At 37.2% G+C, this 21028-nt stretch overlaps 1 protein-coding gene across 9 annotated transcripts in view; it reads right to left on the bottom strand.

The window, feature by feature from the left end:
* The window catches only part of LOC131151656 (uncharacterized), a 147988-nt gene that overhangs the window by 73142 nt on the left and 53818 nt on the right, over positions 1–21028 (bottom strand). For all 9 annotated transcript variants that reach the window (XM_058102949.1, XM_058102957.1, XM_058102950.1 and 6 more), the window contains exons 9-10: positions 17801–17884; positions 17678–17719 (exon numbers count right to left, since the gene is read on the bottom strand). In XM_058102949.1, coding sequence (XP_057958932.1) covers positions 17678–17719; positions 17801–17884 — 126 coding nt within the window. The remainder of the gene's footprint in view (positions 1–17677; positions 17720–17800; positions 17885–21028) is intronic.

Genomic DNA, 21028 nt, shown 5'->3' with positions numbered 1-21028 from the left:
GATCCACCACTTGCGAAAGGAAGGGCTTAAAGAGGGGTTTTCTAAATTAGATCTTTTAGTTTATTTTGTATTTATTTTTTTTATTTTTCAGTTTTGGATTTTCTTGTTTTTTCCTGTACTTGAGGATCTCTTGTCCTCTTCTAGGCTGTAATTCCCTCTTTTCTATTTCTTGATAAATTTCTTTTGTAATCAAAAGAATTTATAACAAATGCATCAAACCAGAAAGGAAAATAATGTCTAAAACATTGACAAATAGTCCTTATAATAAAAAATATAAATATAAATAAAATTTGGCATAACATGTGCAAGAGGCATGATGAATTTCCATGTTGCAACTTGCCCACACACATGGTCTTATATTTCCACGAAATTGTCGAAGTTTCTATCGAAATTTCCAATTTCCGACACCCTCGAAATCGAAATGGTAGTCAATTTCCATTTTGCATAATTTCCATTGAAATCCCAATAAATCATCCGAAATTTATAGAAATCTCGAAATTTTAGCGAAATTTTAACCATGCAATGAAATTTCCCCAAGATTCAAATGAGAGATTTAGGAGTAAAGTGAAATTTCTCTCTTAATTTATTTTATTTATTTTTATCAAAACAAAAAAGATTATTACAAGTGCTTTAGAAATTATATAAAAAAAATAAGCTTAAATCAGCATTTTATTTAACCAATTCATGTCTAAATTACATTTGTATTAACTAAAATATATTTAATTCACATTATCTTACAAATATGTTTGATACACATAATATATTACAACTTTTCCACCTCATACACAACATAGATGTACTTGTAATATATTAGTCTTAAAACTTACATTATTATGCCCGACCATTTCTAAAGTTTCACAAAGAATTTCATGCTTTACTACTGATTTCAGTTATTTTTTAAAATCAAAATCAAAATTTCCATCGAAATTTACGTAATTTTGGAGCTTCGATATTTGAGTCGAAATCAAAATTTGAGACCTTGCCCACACATAGCTCTGACACATCAGCACTCAAGTTATGGAGGACTCAAAATCCAATATATTAACAGAAAATAATTGTTCAAAATGGATTAAAATTTTACATTCATGTAACTGCTTTGCTGCCTAAGCATAGTGGCACCAAGCATTATGGAAACTTTAGTCTCCTTAGACTTGCCAACCCCACCATAAGCTTGACAGCTAACAGAAGCTACAATAATTTATTTGATGCATGAAACAATGTCCACACAAATTTCAATTCCAATTCAATTCCAACTAAAAGTCACACACAGAGGTTTCCTGTAGGCTCATAATACTTCAAGAACAAGATGCACTTTTACAAACATAAATAAACTAAACAATATATTCCTAAAATAAAGTTCCTTAGAATCTAAAAGTCATTTGAGATAGGGAAATACTGTGTTTCTAAGCAAAAATGTCTGAGAATCTAAAAGGTATAACTGTAATTAAAATATTCTATATAAAATAAAATGAAATAAATGCATAATAATTCTTGTTTGTGTGCTACGCCACCACCCCCCATTTGAAAAAAAAATAAATCAGCCTCGAGTTTTAAACTGCCAAAGGATCCAAAATTTTTGCTCTGCAAAAAACTTTCTTGGATAACTGGATACTACCATGAATATTTTTTACTATTATAACATAAAAAAAAAAAAAAAAATCTATTAATGGTAAAAAATCCTCTCGGTAAATCAGAGAACAACAGAAAAAAAAAAAAAAAAGACACAATTATGTTAAAGCTGCCTTCAAATCTATTTGGACATCAAACAGTGAAAGACCTTCAAAAAACCCAAAAGAATATGCCCAAAAAGAAGCATAAAAAACAAATTTCTCTCAAGTAAAGGAGCGGTCTTCTTATCTCTGAAAATTCTAGCATTCATTCAATCCATAGCACCCACAGCCCACAACACTGTGAAAACTGCCCAGAACAAAAAATTCCTTCCTGGTAAATTCTTCCAAAAGCCCCAAAACTATACCTTCAAAAAAGTCAAAAGTAGATTCTGGAGCCACCCAGTCCTCTTCAAAAAACAAAAAAGATTGTTCAGATGTATCTTGCCACCTTAGAATGGAAAAGGATATTACCATGAATACTGAGCATCATCAACAATGGCCGTCTCTCTCAGGAAATTTATTTTCATTTTTCCTTCATTACATCATTATAGAACTAGAATTTTTCTAGTTTGGCTTCCATTCAGTTCTTTAAAGCTGATAAGAAAATCATAATCTGGTCAAAGCATTTAGAGTAGTCCTTCAGACCACCAAGTTTGCACAAAGGAAATCATCACTGTCGAGATTTTGATTAAAATGAATGACCTAACTTGGAGATAGGTCTCTCCCTCTATCTATAATACAAATCAAATACATTTTATGACCAAGAGACCCTTAACATGCTAACATACTTAATAATAATACTAGAAGGCTAAAATAACCTTTAACACTCCCCCTAAAGCTAGAGCATAAATATCATATGCTCCTAGCTTGTTACAAATAAATTTAACATAAGCACACCCCAAAATCAGCAAGCTGCATATTAGATTTCACATAAGTCATAGCAATAAGCTTCCACACAAGTTTCTCCAAAACAAAATGGCAATCAACTTCAATGTGTTTCGTTTGCTCATTAAAGACCGGGTTGGAGGCAACATGAAGAGCAGCTTGATTATCACGCATCAACTCCATAGGATGAGAATGTAGAAAACCCAATTCTTCCAACATGTTCTTCAACCAAACAAGTTCACAAGTAGTGTGAGTCATAGCACTATACTTTGATTCAGCACTTGACCTGGTCACCACAGTTTGTTTTTTACTCTTCCTAGAAACCAAATTACCACCAACCAAGATACAATACCTAGCTATGGATCTTCCTTCGAAAGGCGACTTGGCCCAATATGCATCTGTATATCTTTGAATAAAAGTGTGACTTGATCTCGATATAAAAAGCCTCTCCTAGGTGCACCTTTGAGATATCTAAAGATGCAAATTATTGTGTCCCAATGACTTGTCCTCTGAGAATCCAAAAATTGACTCACAATGCTGGTTACAAAAGATATGTCCAACTGAGTGACTGTGAGATAATTCAACTTTCTAACAAGTCCCCGGTATCCTCCAAGATTAGGCAACAAATTACCCATATCCAGCACTAACTTCTTAGGATCCATAGGTGTATCAACCGGTTTGGATCCCAATAATCCAATCTCATCTAATAAGTCAAAACATACTTCCTTTATGACAAAACAGTTCACATACGAGATCTAGATACTTCTATACCCAAGATGTATTTCGACGATCCTAAATCCTTGGTTTGAAACTTATTTTGTAGAAAATATTTGAGACTCCAAATACCTTTATCATCATCAACTGTAATACACAATGAGGATCCTACCTAATAAAGTATGACAATAAAACACAGAGTGACCCACTGCACACCGTCAAAGACCAAACTCATGTACTACAACAATAAATCGACCAAACCATGCTCTAGGAGACTGTTTAAACCATATAGCGCCTTCTCGAGTCAACACAATAACCTTGACTCCCCTAAGAAACAAACCCGCCCAGATAATTGCTCCATATAGACCTCCTCCTCAAGATCACCATGCAAGAAGGCATTCTTCACATCTAACTGATGTAGAGGCCAATGACAAGTAATAGTCAAGGAAATTAACAAACGTATTGATCTAAGTTTGACAACCGGTCCAAACCATACACCTAGGTATACCCCTTAGCAACAATACATGCCTTCAAACAAGCCACAGAACCATCAGCGTTGACTTTCACAATGTAAGCATTCTTCACATCTAACTGATGCAGAGGCCTGTGACAAGTAATAGTCAAGGAGATGAATAGACATAATGATCTAAGTTTGACAATCGGTCCAAGCCATACACCTGGGTATACCCCTTAGCAACAATGCATGCCTTCAAACAAGCCACAGAACCATCAGCATTGACTTTCACAATGTATACCCAATGAAAACCACAGACTTATTAAAAGGAAGGGATACCGAGTTCCAATTGCCATTGTCCTCTAAAGCAGTCATCTTTCCAGCCATGGCATTCCTCCATCCAAAGGGGGTTAAGGCTTCCCAAACAGATTTAGGAAGGGCAACAAATGAAAAAGCAGTAACAAAACAATAATAGGAGCGTGATAAGAAGTCAAAGGAAACATAGTTGGAAATGGGATGTTGGGTACATGTGCATTTACCAATCTAGACAGAAATAGGAAGATCAACATCATTGCAAATATGATCATCAAACTAGGGAACCAAAGGTGTGGTAGTAGAAGCTAGAGGGAACTCTCTTCCCTGGAGCATTGTGAATACACCCGCAAATTAGGATGATTGAATTAGTGAGGCGGACTCAAACTACACAAAGACACAGATCCATTGGGCAAGGATAGCAAACTAGAATCTGGAAGAGTAGCTAGAGGAAGAGACTCATTGAGATTAGAAGCACTCAGGGGTTGTGTGTAGTAAGGTGTAGACTCAAAGAAGGTAAATCTGCAGAAACAACGAAGCCATGCAAGATAGGACTATTACAACGATATCCTTATTGAGTATATGAGTAGCCCATAAAGACACATTTTATAGAACTAGGATCCAAATTATCCACCCTAGGAGCCAATTGATGAACAAAGGACACACACCCGAATATACAAGGAGGTAGGCAAAATAAAGGTGAATTAGGAAAGAGAATGGAGTAGGGAATTTGAACACTAAGAATAGAGGATGGCATCCTATTGATTAGTTAGCTAGTTGTAAGTACAACATCACTCCAAAACACTTTAGGTACATGTATTTGATAAAGTAAGGTGCATGTGATTACAAGGACATGTCTATATTTCCATTCTGCAACCACATTTTGTTGAGGAGTGTGGGCACGGGATGATTAGTGAACAATACCTAATTGAGTCATATAACGGGTGAATTGTTTACTGAAATACTCTTTATCATTATCACTTTGGAGTATTCAAGCTGGCAAACCAAATTGAGTCTTTATTTCAGAACAAAAGGCACAAAATATATGAAATAACTAAGTACGATCATTTATCAAATATAGCCAAGTCATCTTTGAATAATCATCCAAACAGGTTACAAAGTACCAAAAACCCAACTTGGACACAACTCTACTATGACCCTAGACATCAAAATGGAATAACATGAACAGGTTTGCAGCCCGTTTATTAACTCAGGAATAAAAAGGAACACAATCATGCTCCCTAACTGACAAGACTCACAACTAATACTAGACATAGAACTCAAATCTGGAACTAGATGTTTCAACTTTTCAAATGAAGGATGACCAAAGCGACGATGAATTTGGAGAGGTGTGGCAGCAGCAATGCGGGCGGTAGAAGAAGATAGCGGCTCAAAGTGATAAAGTTCACCAACTTCACACCCTCCGCAAACGTCTTCCTTGTCTTCAAATTCTGAATAACCACATAATCAAGGAAGAATGTTACTGACCAATTCATCGATTTAGTGCTAATAGATATATGATTGAAAGGAAGCTTGGGAATATACAAAACCGAAGGAAGAGAAATAGAAGAAGTGCGATTTACAATACCAATTCCCTTGATAGCAATGGCGGATCCATCAGCAAAAGCAACACAAGGTAAATTTGTAGGATAATAAAGCGTATAGAAGAAATTAGATATACCTATGATATGATCAATGGCAACTAAGCCTACAACCAAAGGACTAGGACGAAGTACTGGATGACAGACATGCTTTGGGATTACCTATTTGGGCAAGAGAAGCTTGTTCTGACACCTAATATTGTTTGAACTTGGAATACTCTTCCTCTAACATAGATACAGCCCACTGCTTGGCCCCAAAGGTGTAGAGTCATTTATGGCTGCATTGGCAACATGTGAAGGTCTACAATGGAGATCCCAACACTGCTCAATAGTATGATTGCCTAATCCACAATGAGTGCACTTGTGAGGAGTGCCTCTACCTCACCCATATCTATCACTATGACCACTTGAACCACCTCAATAACTTTTGTGGTTGTTTAGTAGAGAACTAAAATCACCTTATGTGGCAAAGGCGGGCGTAAAAAATCAATAAAAGGTGGCTGTAATCTCTCTCAGGTGCCGGCGCAAGGGGTCAAGACTACTGGCAATCTGCCAGTGCATGGGGGCACGTGAGGCACTTTCCAGCAATGGGGTTTTGTAGGGATCAGCTTCGGTGGGTTTTTTTTCAGGCTATATGGATGGTTTTATGAAATAATGACGGGTGGAGGTGAATCTAAGAAGGATAGCAACGTGAAGCTGTTTTCTGTTGATACCTAAGTGTGATAGGGTTTATGTTGGATCCCGCTCTAATACGATGTTGAGATTTTGATTAAAATGAATGACCTAACTTGAAGATAGGTCTTTCCCTCTATTTATAATACAAATCAAAATACATTCCAATGACCATAATACCCATACTAACCCTCACTACTTGACATACTAACACACAATAATAACACGTAATGACTAAAATAACCTAACTTGAAGATAAGTCTATCCCTTTATTTATGACACAAATCAAATGCATTCTGATGACCATAATATCCTTACTAATTCTCACTACTAGACATATTAGTACACTTAAAAATAATACTAAAAGACTAAAATAACCTTTAACAATCGCTTTTGAGTTTAACGGAGAATGGGCATGAATGGGTACTAGAATAGATGAAGCTCCTTGGTTAGAAAAATAGAGATATCCTTGGCATATAACTTCCATAATTACTAATGATCTCTTGTTCATGAGGTTTATGACTAATAAGATAGGGCATTTCGTCTCCACTAAGAAGATTTGGCCACAAGGCAGAGTTCTTCTATGAGAACTCTAGATAGGAACAAGGCATTCCTTGGAGGATTTCAGCAATGGTAATTCTAAGATTTGTGAAAACATTAACACCAGTGAAAAGATTGCCTAGGAGGCCTGCAATCAAAATGTAAATATTGTGGTTCTAGTAATTTCCTGAAAGAAAATGTGAAGGAGAAGATTCGTAATGGGTGATCGGTCTTCCAAGGGTTGCCTCAGAGGACAAATTATGCTGAAATTTTGAAACTTGGAAATATCTGTGGTCATCAACGGAGGTTTTCCAACAATCTTAGCCGGATTACACAAGTTGGTAGACGCAATAGTGGGTTGGAAGTTTTACAGAAAATTATACTTCAATAGGCTCAAAAGGGTTTGCTGTAAAACCTGTATATCCCATTAACTTTGTTGGACCTGACTATAGAAAGGTTTTTGAGCTGAGAAGGCAATGATAAGAAAATTGCATAAAACAATGCCCAATTCAGGAGTTCCCTAAAGAAATTTCACTTGAACGAAACCGAGGAGTAGTTTGTGACAAAGCAAACAAAAGTGTGAAAATTGTTGTTGACATTGTTGGCTCTGGCTCTAGAAAACTACCAAAGCTTTGAAACACTAACAAAGTCCATTTTAACATGAATATGAAGACAGAATTGAGTGTTTTGAGGGACAAGAGAGTGCAAAAAAAAAAAAAAAAATCATGGCATAGTCGTGAAGACCCAATTGATTGTTGAAATAGAGATTGATAAGGATTTGAGGTCTGGAAAAACTGAAATACGAAGTCTATAGGCAAATAGGTCCTATACTGCTCAGGATATTCTGATGACAAAGATCTTTTGGATCAAAACCAGGCTTTGAAAGGAAATCACCATCTAGATAGAAGTGAAGCAAGTGTTGAAGGTCCAGCTTTGGTTGAATCAAACATACCTCACTTAGAAGGTGTTGGTCCTGATGAAACAGAGAAAATTGTTAAGACAAGTTCTGAGTTAGGGGGAAGTCAACATAGTGACTGTGTCAAGAATGAACAAGGTTGTTTCTGAAAATGAAGAAAACGAAACAAGATGCATGAAGAGGAAAATAAACAAAGTTAATTTTATAGGAAAATTGAGCCTTGTGGAGGGGGCGATCCAAGCTATTTGAAACATTGCTTGTAATCCTGATCTTCATTTGCATTACTCATCCATCTAGACCCTGGCTTCTGAAATGGATGATGTTAACTCTGGAAAAGGCTTTCTGCCCCCTACTAGGGCTGCAAATGAAGAGAATTATCTTTTATCCTAAAGGGACTAGGCTCTATAAGAGGAGTTGTCATTAAAGAAACATTAAGTGATGAGACAAGCAACTGAAACCCAAGGGAGTGGTCAGACAAAAAATAGAATGGGGCATAGGTTAAAGAGCCCTCGAGTCTACAATTGGCATGACCCGTATGACTTATTGGCGCATAATGGAAAAAAAAGTTACAAAAACTAGTGTCCACCATCAGTTTGCAGCCCTGTTGGTTTGAGTTCATACGATCACTAACAAGAACTCCTTTCTTATCTAGCCCTTCATACCCATTCGAACAATGCTTATAAACCATCAATATCTCATCCTTATTACTTCCCTTACCATCCTTGCTGTCCCCATATGTACAAACCACCTCTGACGCAAGCCACTATCAATTTGCTTCTCACTTAGACCTCCAATAGACTGATGTTTCTCCACCACCTGCTCAATACTCGTACCACCTTTTTTCTGTAAGAAAAGCCTTCCCGTCATTAGATGCAGTATGAAAACTGTGCAGCTCCTTGCTCTGAATCCTTTAGCAAGGAATGCTACAATGAAAGGCCTTCTGAAAATCACCACTAATACAATCCGCACAAGAGATCAACCCCCCCCCCCTCGAGAGGGCAAGGGCCCTTATTAATAATCTATCCAAATAAATGGGCTATGGTAAAAGCCTCTTTAACTTATAGCATGTAAGGAATTTGAGCCTTTTCACATAAGTTGCCCAAATGAGAATGACCAGACCTCCTTCCCTTCCATAGCCTGGCCCAGGTTTGAACCCATTTCAAACTGGTTTTCTGCTAGTTCATAAGAACAGCCCATCCAAGAAATAAGAAATCTCATTTTCCTTTCCAAAATCCAAAACGATTATTAGACATCCAGGCCCACACAACCCATCCTTCATTGCCCCACTCTCCCTAAAAGAAACCCTAGATGCCTCTAGCACCTTCATGCCCCCTAGCCCAAACCCTACCCTTGTCAATTATGGGAGTCCTAATTTTCAAAAGAACATTAGTGACTTCAACAGTGAATACCCAAGATCCTTCATTTGCATCTTCCCAGCACAATGAGCACAATACTGCTTCTTCTCTGCTACCATAGCATTATTCCAAAAACTATTTTGTCAACAATTTCTTTCTCCTGTCTCTTTCTTCTCTTCCAACACAATTTCAATCCACAAACGATTACCTCCCTCCTTTCGATCACTTCCACCACCAGCGCCACGAGAAGATCCCTAACCAACTCACAAAATTCTTCCACAAAACAACCCACCCATTTCATTTAGACCCACAAAACAAACACAAAAAACCACTTTCCTTAGCACCCAAAGTGCTAACTCAAAAAGCTTTTCCCACCTTCATTGTATGAACCGCCATCCGATGTCTCACACTTTCAACATGAAAGATTCTAAATCCCAACTTAATCTTTCAAAAAATGATGAAAACTCTTGACAGAACCAATTAGCAGCAACTGAAGAAAATCCCACAAATCTATCATGCGCCTGATTGTGTTCAAGAACAAAAAGAATGAAAACCAAACCCACTTTATCCAGTCACAAATCAAAGGCTTTCCCTCATTCTGGATTGGATTGAACATTGGGAAACCCCTTTATTCATCTCCTATCGCTGTAATGTGTTTTGCAAGAGAGATTTAAGGTGGATAAGTTGTTAGGCTCTTATTTAGCATCATTCCTGCTGTGATTTTAAAGCTCAAGGGCAGTGGCAATCAACTTCAGTTTATGGGCCTAATTGCCGTAGACTTAGGAGGTTTTGTGGAATGATTCGGTTGCAGTTCATATTTTGACTTCAAATCTGTTAAATTGGTCTTTTGGGGGAGATTTTAATGTTCTTTGGTCCATCGAAGGGAACTAGGTGGGTTCCTGGTATTATCACAAGCATGTGGGAATTTGGTTTTTCCTTTAAAAAAAATCCAAAAATAAATAACTCACTAGGTGGGGTCAGCTACAAGAATCATTTCTGCCAATTTACACGATCAAAAGCAGTCTCCTCTAACAAATTCATTAAATCCTTACTCACTATCTCATTCCAAGTTATTTTAGGTCTAACCCTACACTTTCTACTGCCCCTCACAATAATTAGCTCACTCCTCCTCACTAGGGCACTATTTGGCCTATGACGCAAATGCTCAAATCATTTGAGTCGTCCCTCCCTTTATCTTATCTTCTACAAGAGTTACGCCTAACTTACTGCAAATATATTCATTCCTTAGTTTATTTTTAATGTTACACCAGTCATCCAACGTAGGCCAAAAAAAACCAAGAAAACCACTTTTGAAGCCTCCCCATCATGGTTCACCAAACACTTCAAAGTTCATATTTTTCCCCCAAACCCATCTTCAACTTAGATTTACCACCATCAAGCCAAACTTCATTTCCTCCAGAATCGGACAATTTGCGGCCCAAATTATCCTACAAAATCAGAGCTTGAAGGTCCTTCCCATAAGTCACTTGAATTGGGGTTTCCAAAATTCCATCACTAACCTCTTACCCTTTTATAGAGTTTTGAAGGTAGCTAGTGATGTTCCGGCACTGGACTAGCAGTGCTGCTGGGCTTTCTCTCTCGGGAAACAGACTTCTTCTTCTTCAATTATTTGGCTCTGGTACTTTCCAGTTGGTACAGCATTAAGCTCTTTAGAAGGTGTTGGAAACCTACTGCATGCAAGACAGAAAGTTTGTAGCATAATATTCGAAAAAGCCCTAACAAGGGCAGAGATTCTTCTTCAAAGGTCAGAGGTATCTCAATTTCTCTCTCTTCCCCTCTCATGAAACAGACTGTATACCCTGCCATGAAGCTTACTGTTGAAGGATATGTTGAATCGGACACTATAGATTGAAGGAAAATCTTTTGACCTGAGCTTGGACAAGGGCAGGGGGTTTCATCTTTGTATGTGGTTGAGCATATTGTTGTCCGAAACAGGTGGGTTAGATTTTTGCAAGAAGCTATATCCTGGGTAGCTAATGGATCGTTGGTTTTCAGTCCGGTGGGAAGATGATTTTGATGTATGCGCAAGGGTATCACACAGTACTGGCTGTCTATTAGGTGGACAAAGGTGAGGAAGTTTTTAGAGCTAGGATTGGGGTGGAAAGGTAAGAAATTTTTCAGTATTTATTCCTGGTTCCACAAAGGGCGGCGTCACTTTGCAAGCAATTTCAGAGAGTTGGCTAAAGAATTTCAGAAGGATTTCCAAGGTGTAGCTGCAGATGGTTCTTCTCATCCCAGATCATAGTCAGTGCTGTAGGAAGGTAAAATAGGGGAAGGTGAAGGTTGCCAAAATCAAGATCTATCTAAAGCCAGGACAGGGAGGTCGGAAGAGAAGAACAGTGCTGTAGGTGTGGATGTACAATATAGAAGAAGGATTGTGGGTTCTGGAAGGCAGGTTCCAGTGCTAACCAACTGGAATCAACTTACCAGAATGCGAAGGAAGCTAGGATTCCAGGGGGAACAGCGCATCTCTCTGAGGCAGCTAGAGTTATTTTTGGGGAGGAGACAGTGAAGAGGAGTGGGCCAGATGGTTTTTTTCTTGTGTTGAACCTGGCCCAAACAATTGTAAAAAAAGGTATGTCTCTTTTGTCTAAACTGGGTCAACTATTAGAGCAGGCCCAATGTGTGTAAGTCTGATGTGGGAAGTAATATGGAGATTAAGGGAGGACCACATCTTTTAGGTTCCATGCTAAAGGAACAAGGTGATTCAGCTACTTCCTTGCAGGATCCCAATAATGAGCAGGCCCAAAATATTGTTCCTTCAGGAGTCGATAAGTGGGAAGGAAGACTATTTACCTTTTGATAATGGACTTCTTTCACAGGCTCCAGCTCTCCAAGATACAAATTGAAATAATCAAGCTTTGGAACAAAATAAGACTAGTAGCAGGTTAGTTTCGAAACAGGAATGTGATGATAAAGATGAGGCAATTGTCAAAGAGGCACAGAAAGAGTAAAATATTAAAAGCTGCCTTGGGGGAATTCTGATGTTTTTTGTCCAAATCCTAACAGATTTGATGACAACAAGGTTTATGCTTGTCGGAAGGCAGCTCGTATGGGTGCAGAGAAGAGGAAGGTGTCTTATGATAAGAGAGGAAAATCAGGTGAGTCGGTGCCAAAGATATTAGGGAGAAATTCTAGAGGAGAATTTAGCTTGGTTGAAAACTCTCATGCAAAGAAGGAAATTGGGGGTAGCAATGAGGCAAGTAAAGGAAAGGAGCTAAAGAATGGGGGGATTTTCCAGATTCAGAGAGTGACGATATTAGTGAGTTCAAATGTGATGGGGGATTGTTGCTGGATAAGATTCAAGAACAATATGGTAATGTTTCTAATTTTTAAGACAAACTAGGGGACTTATCTTATGTTCATCCTCCCCCACTAGATGGTTTAGAGGGAGTATCTATTTTTGAAAATGATGGCCTAGTAAATATTTATAGCATAGGGATGGAATTTTGCCTACATGGAGGAGATGCATAAGAGAGGTAAAAGCTCAAGATCTTTTGGATAAAATGGATTTAAAGTTTACTGGTTTTAGAGGAAATGAGGTGCAATTGGATGTTAGCAAAATTCAAAAGATGAAGGGTCAAAGAGAGTTAGCATTTGAAGAGCTAAATAAATTGTGATGGAAAGGGTTTGAAATGGGGTTTCCTTGGTTAATTCAGTCTAGTTTTATTTTGTGATCTTAAGCGCATTTTCTTTCTTTCTTTTTTCTTTGATGGTCTTTGGTTGTTGTTGAGACTTTGATTAATTGAATGACCTAACTAGAATACTCCCCCTCTATTTATAATACAAATCAAATACATTCTAATGACCATAATACCCTTACTAACTCTCACTAATTAACATACTAACACACTTAATAGCAATACTACTACCACGACAACAATAACAAGCCTTTGGTCCCACAAGGTGGGGTCCACTACATAAATCTTTTTCTGCCAATTTACCCAATCAAGAGTGTTTTCCTCTATTAGACTAAGGGCTAATAAATCTTTCCGCAGTACCTCATTCCACAATATTTTAAGCCTACCTCTACCCCTTTCCATGCGAGAAACAATGACTAACTCACTCCTTCTCATAGGTGCACTACTAGGCCTACATTTCAAATGCTCAAACCATTTACGCCGCCTCTCCCTTATCTTGTTTTCAACCAGTGCTATACCTAAATTATTTTGCATATGCTCATTTCCTACTTTATCTTTTAATGTTAAACAACTCATTCACCTTAACATTCACATTTTAGCAACTTTTACTTTTTGCACATGTTGTTTTTTAGTTTTTCTTTTTTTTTAATAACCCGGAGACTTTAGCCACCATCGCGCCACTTTGGACACTATGGTGCAGCACCAAACCCGGGGTGTGAAAGTCGTCCACCCATTGACGCACCCCTAGTAAATCACGAGCATAATGCCTCAAGAGGGAATCGAACCTGTGACCTTGGGGTCACCAAAGTCACAAGTTGCCCAACATCTTGAACCATAAAGCATAGCTGGCCTTATAGCTGTCTTATAAAACTTTCCTTTTAATTTTAAGGGTATTCTATGATCACACAACACACCAGATGCACTCCTCTATTTTACCCAACCTGTTCTAAATCTATGTACTATATCTTCTTCAATTTCCCCTTCATCTTGCATAATAGATCCAAGATATCTAAATCTATTAGTGCTATTAATCTCTTGATTATCAAGTTTAATCTTCTCTCCGTTGCTACTCCTTACATTACTGAAATTACATTTCATATATTTTGTCTTACTTTTACTTATCCTAAACCCTTTAGACTATATGTGGCTCTCCAAAATTTTACCTTAGATTCCACTCTGCTCCTACTATCATCAATCAACACAATACCATCTGCAAACAACATACATGAAGCAATCTCATTTTGGATATTCTTAGTTAGTTCATCAATTACTAAAGTAAAAAGATAAGGACTCAAAATAGAACCTTAAAGAGAAATCTCTAGATTCTCCTCCTACAGTCCTAATGCTAATCATTACTCACACATATCCTTAATTGCCTCCGTATATCTACTGCAAACTCCCTTCTTTTCTAAGACCCACCAAAGAACTTCTGTAGGTATTCTATCATATGTTTTCTCTACGCCAACAAAAACCATATGCAAACTCATCTTCTTTTTCCTAAACTTCTCCATTAAACTTCTTAAAAGATAAATAGTCTTTGTTTTTGTACAAAGGTACGAACGTACTTTTTCTCCATTCTTCATGCATTTTTTTGGTTTTTATAATAATGTTATATAGATTTGTTAACCAAATAATTGGTTATCCTCTAAACATTTCCAAAATTCAATGGTAATTTACCTGGTCCTATAGATTTCCCACTTTCATCTTTTTCAATGACATATTAATTTCAAGAACTCTAATTTTGTGAATAAATCTCCTAGTTTTAGTCTTCTCCTTATTTGTCACTTCCAAGTTCAATCTTTCATTTTGGTTTTCACTAAACAACTTATGAAGTATCTTTGCCACCTTTATTTTATGTCTTCTTCTCTAGTTAAGACATTATCATTCTCATTTTTAATACAATTTACATCACCTAAATCTTTTTATTTTCTTTATCTAGCTCTAGCAATTTATAAATGCCCTTTTATCCTTATTTTGTATCTAATTTAGTATATAAAGTATCATAAGCTCTATGTTTAATTTCGCCAATAACTTTTTCGCATTTTTTCTCACTTCTTTATATCTTTCAAGATTTTCTATATTTCTACAACTTTGGCATATTTTGTACCAATTTCTTTTTGTCTTAAGAGCTTTTGGGACTTCTTGATCCCATCACCAACTTTCTTTCTGCCCAAGTATCTTCTTTTGGACTCACTTAAAACATATATTGATATCCTTACGATAGAATTAGTCATTTTTTTCCAAATAGTATTTGCATCTACCTTACATTCTACTGTCCAATCAAACTCTTTGATCATTTTATCTTCAAATTTTACTATATTATTTACCTTTCAAGTTCCACCACCAAGTCCTCTTGTGTTGATTTATGTTACTCCTTCTCTTCCATTTTTTAATATGTATACTTAATACTAACACTATGTTGCGTAGCCAAACTTTCACGAAGGATAACTTTACAATCCTTATAAGATAGACAATCTCCGCTCTTATTTAAGAAGCAATCTAAAAGTTATTTAGTGTTCTTCTCTTTTTATAAAGCAAGTATTCAATATAACCAACTCATAAGACAACAAAATCTAAGATTGTATGACCGACCTCATTTATCTCCATATTCATGGCCTCCATGTATCCTTTCATATCCTATATTATCTTGTCCAATGTGACCATTTAAATCAGCTCCTATGAATGTCTTTTCAGTCATTAGTATCCCTTGTAAAATACTATCCATATCTTCCCAAACTTTCTTTTCTGCTAAGCCTATTTGGGGAGCAAATGCACTAATGACATTCACCATCTCTAGGTCTATAGCTATCCTGATTTTAATGATCCTATCCCCTATTCTTTTAACATCTACTACATTACCTTTTAAGTGTTTGTCTACAATAAATCCCACCCTATTTTTATGTTTCTCTTAACCAAAGTATCAAAGTTTGAATCCTGATTTTTCAATGTTCTTAATAACAATACTAAAAGAATAAAATAACCATCCACACTCCCCCACAAGCTGGAGCATAGATATCATATGCTAGTAGTTTGTTACAAATAAATTTAACATGAGCACCCCCCAAAGCTTTGGTAATCAAATCAGCAAGATGCATATCAAACTTCACATAAATGGAAGTAATAAGCTTCTGCACAAGTTTCTCCTCAACAAAATGGCAATCGACTTCACTATGTCCAGTTCGCTCATGAAAGAACAAGTTGGAGGGCATATGTAAAGCAGCTTGATTATCACACATTAACACCATAGACTGAGAATGTGGAAAACAAAATTCTTTCAACATGTTTTCCAACCAAACAAGTTCACAAGTAGTGTGAGCCATAGCTCTATACTCTGATTCAACACTTGACTTGGCCACCATAGCTTCTTTTTACTCTTCCAAGAAACCAAATTACCACCAACCAAGATACAATACCTGGTTGTGGATCTTCCGCCAGAAGGCGACTTGGCCCAATTTGCATCTATATATCCCTGAATATAAGTGTAACCTTGATCTCGATATAAAAGACCTCTCCAAGGGGCACCCTTGAGATATCTCAAGATGCGAATAATTGTATCCCAGTGACTTGTACTAAGAGAAACTAGAAATTGACTTACAACACTTGTCACAAAACATACGTCCGGCTGAGTGACTCTGAGATAATTCAAATTTACAACAAGTTGTATCGCCCAAGATTAGGCATTGAATCACTAATATCAAGCACTAACTACTTGTTAGGATCCATGGGTGTATCAACAAGTTTGGATCCCAACAGCATAGTCTCATCCAACAATCAAGAACATACTCCCTCTATCACAAAACAGTACCATTCAATATCTAACGGTCCCAAGCCTTTGGTTTGAAACAGTTTTTATTTGGTGGACTCCTTGTCCCCACACATTGTACCTTCTTTCCTACAGCTTTTTTATTATCAAAAGAAAACCTCTCTTTATTTGAAACGCCATTCTATAAAATAAAATAAAATCCTAATTACATCCGAATCTTCTAATGGAGGCAGCAGCACATAAGATAGGTCCCCAAGGCAATCGGAGTTTGGTATGTTTATTAGTGCAAGACTAACATGATGTCTCAGTCTCTATTATGTACCACACTAGGTTTGCTCTTGGTGGTAGGTTTCTTCAAACGAGAATTGATTAGGTTTTTGGTCACAGTAAAATGGGAAGATGCTTTTCCCAGACGAATTCAGAAAGTGCTTTGTAAAGTGATTTTAGGCCACTATCCGTTAGTGCTCAAGTCTAGCCCTATGAAATGGGGAACAATTTTTAGGATCTAGAACATGCAGTAGACTCATTTTGGTTTTCGTAGTTTGGTTCAGGAGTGAAGGGAGGGTATGCAGTAGAAGGTGGGAGTGTTTCAGCTTCATGAGGAAGTTGAGGTTTGTGAAATCAAAACTTAGCATTGAACATGGAGTGTTTTGGTGACATGGAAACTAGGAAAAAGGAAATTCTACAGAAGACAAGTGCGTTGGATAGATTGGAAGGAGGGCTTTATCTTTCAAAGGATCTAGCAAGTTAAAGAGTTCATTTTTATTAAATGAGTTTTGAGTCATATTTCATCAAATCAAACCACAAATCAAAACCCCACTCACATTCAAAACCCAATAATTGATGAAAAATCAGGGAAAAAAAGATAATAGTTAACATTTGAAGCCTAAAAAATTGGAATAGCAGACACAATTAAAATATTCATAATCCCTAACGAATCATGACTTATAAACAAGAGAAATGTATAAATTGGGGGTGGGGCGGAGCCTACAATCACAAAGAGAAGAAAGCAACAACCAAACAATTCATTTTTAGTTTGTATTAGATTTTTGGTGTTTTTCTCGTGTTTTTTATTTATTTATTTATTTTAGCAAGGATTTTGGGTCATTTTTACTCTCTTAATATATTTCTTTTATTATCTAAAAAATAAATAAATAAAGTGACCAAACAATTCAAAAGAGTAGAATACATACAAGTATATCTGAAGAAGGGACTTTCAGCCAATGTTGAAGCATCTGTAAGACAAAAAAGAAGCAAATGCATGCTAGGCATAATTATCAATTTTAATGTGGAAAAAAAAAGTTAATACAACTTACAGAAGCCCAATGTAAACGTAATGAAGATGGAGCAAGAATAAGAACAGGCCACGAATCCCGAACACAAGCAGTTACAGCAATTGCCTGCACACAGTATAAATTTTCAGCAGTGATTTTGCATTTAATAAACAGCAATTGCCTGCAGAATTATATATATACAGCACTCATTTTTGCATTTAAGATTTTTTTTGGGGGCACGAGGGGGGTGAGGGGACCTTCAATACCATTTCTAAAAATATTTAAGCGAACCACAAAATCAGGAATCTGAATGCAAACAGACATTTCACTGAATCCAGCTAAACACTAAAATTGCTTGCATAAGAAACAATAGTTTCGCATTATGGGTCTGTTTGGATCAATTTGGTTGGGAAAAATAAGGAAACTCAATTTCCATTATATTCTCTCCCTATACCAAAGATATTTCTAAAAATGAAAATTTGTTCAAATATGATAAAAAATTAATAAAAATAAAATGTTAATGATGCGCAAAATCAAAATATTTTTCATTGATTTCGAATGTTTTTTGTTATCTCTTCCACTTTTATTGTTAAAAAAATGAAAAAGTGGATCCCCTCATATTTTCCTTTTCTTTCCCCTACGTTTTCCAAGTTCCAGAGAGAGCCTGAAAGATTTCCATTTGAAGAAAAACTCACTAAATAGACAAGAACAACTGAAAACTTGAACGCTGAATGAACCAAACTACGATGAACAAGTCCATTCAGCTATCAGATGCAAGTCCATGCAAGATTTAGCAAATGCACAATGAAAATAAAGTTTATTATATCATAAGTAAAAGTGAGCAGTCAGATAAACTCAAAAGAGGCTTTGAAAAGAAGCTGAGGAATGTCAAGTGTACATTCCCTTTCCCAACCCTACCTACAAAACATTAATATCAGTTGAAGATATATGTGTTTTTTTTATAATAAAATTGTATTAAAGAATGAAACAAGGTACAATAATAGGACAAGATGTCCTCTCAAGAGCAACGAGCAACAATCAAAGATATTGCAAAAATCTTCCCTACAATCCCTTGAGGCTTGAAGGTCGGACAGCAATTAACCCCAAAAAAATCAAGCTTATGGACCCAAAAGAATGCCAAAAACACAATTCTATCGGACATAGTCTAGGAGTGGTTCTGCAGCCTTTGAAGGTTCTCATATTCCTCTCAAAACGAAGGGTTCGAAAGATAGCTGCACCAAACCATAAAACACAGCCCTTTCTACTAAAGCCAAAACACCAATGTCTCACAAGCAAGACATCCCTACATTCCAAGGCCATCACAAGCTGAGCTTGTTCAAGGCATTATGCTTGCCTATGACCGTTTGTCTCCTGCGTTTGGGTTGGGTATCCATCATGTAAATACTAGTGTAGAGTTATTTTTCAAAGAAAGTTTTTCCCGTATGGGTTGGGTTTCCATCATGTAAATACTAGTGTAGAGTTATTTTTCAAAGAAAGTTTTTCCCCGGGCTAAAAAGGGGAGTATGACTCCTTGGTCATATTGATGTTCCCTAGTTCTAGAGTGAGAATAGTATAGAAAGCTCGTTAGGAGAGGGTGAGTGTTCATTAACTTGTAAAACTCACTAGCTATTGTCAACGTGTTTAGCCCACTTGCCTCCCTCGCTAAACACACATTGTTAACATAGGTGTTGATAATGAATTATGTTGCTTCAATGTTTACTACTTAAGTTTCATTGCTTTCATAAGTTGCTTATTGCTTCCGCTTATATCTACTTGAATGACAATGAAAGTGTTTTGTTGGTGAATTGTGGTAAACGCTAGGCTGGCTAGTTAAACAAGAGGGCTTTAGCTAGCGTCGCATAGTCCTTTCACAAAGGTGTGAAATATTCGACCCATGACACCTGGTATCAGAGCCTGGTTAGTTGCTACGTGAATTCAGTTGCCTTCATTGTAGGATTAGTAAAGCTTTGGTGAATGACCATGCCAACTAATGTCCAGAGAATTGAGGTGCTGGAAGCACAAGCTAAGACGGCAGCCAATAATGTGGCCGTAGAGATGGCCCGATAGACGGAACGTGTTGATGAATTGGAGGGATAACAAAAGTATCAACAAAGTTCAATGGTGGAAATGTTAGAGGACTTTCACCACACTATGGAGACCTTGCAAGCTCAGATAACTGATCTCATTGCAAATATGAATGTGATGGCTTTTGCTACGGGAAAAACATTCTGGGTTTGGCAAGACCAAGGTACCAGAACCCAGGATGTATGGGGGTGCCTATGATGCCAAGGAATTGGAGAACTTCTTGTTCAATATAGAGCAGTATTTTCGCTCTTTGAGGACGGACTCAAAACAGGTGAAAGTGGACACTGCGACTATGTACTTGGTTAGTGACACCAAACTGTGGTGGCATACTAAGTATAATGAGATCAAAAATGGACAATGTATAGTGGATTGCTGGGCAAACTTGAAGAGAGAGCTCAAGGCCCAATTCTTTCCTGAGAATGTTGAGTACAATGCTAGGAAGAAGCTAAGAGACTTCAAGCATACTAGGTCAATTAGCGAATACATGAAACAATTTTCTGCTTTGATGTTGATTATCAGGGACATGCCGGAAAAGGAAAAGTTGTAATATTTTCTCGAGGGGTTGAAACCGTGGGCAAGAACAGAACTTCATAGACAAAGAGTTCAAGACTTGTCAACTGCACAAGCTTCCACAGAACGCTTAACTAACTATGCTGGTGATAATACCGCTTCATCCAAAGAGAGTGGCATGGGTGAAAACAGCGAAAAGTCATTCAACAAGGGCAAACCCAAAAGTGAGGAAGTCGATTATAAGGCATCAACTTCAAAAGAAGCTTCATCATTTCAAGGGTTCAACACACCAACTGGAAAGGGTAAAATTTCATGCTACTTGTGTCAAGGCCATCACAGAGTTGTTGAGTGCCCTCACAAGGCATCACTCAATGCTTTACAAGCTTCCATTGTGGAGCGGTTAGTGGAAAGTGATGGGCAAGAAGAGGATACCCCGAGGATGGGTGCAATGCGGCTAGTGAATGCATTGGAAAAGCAAGCGCAAGCACCGAAAGTTACACAAGCAAAAGGATTGATGTTTGTGGACTTGAGGATCAATGGGAAGAGTACACGTGCTACTGGATACTGAGGCTACCCATAATTTTATTTCACGGACAGAAGCAAGGAGACTCAACTTATCCTTGCATAAGGATTCAATACGCACGAAAGCAATGAATTCTATAGCCCAGCCTACTC

This window comes from Malania oleifera, chromosome 3 (assembly GCF_029873635.1).
Source record: "Malania oleifera isolate guangnan ecotype guangnan chromosome 3, ASM2987363v1, whole genome shotgun sequence".
In the NCBI taxonomy this organism is placed as follows: Eukaryota; Viridiplantae; Streptophyta; class Magnoliopsida; order Santalales; family Ximeniaceae; genus Malania; species Malania oleifera.
The sequence above is the reverse complement of the archived record's forward strand: the minus strand, read 5'-3'. Positions and strand labels throughout refer to the sequence as shown.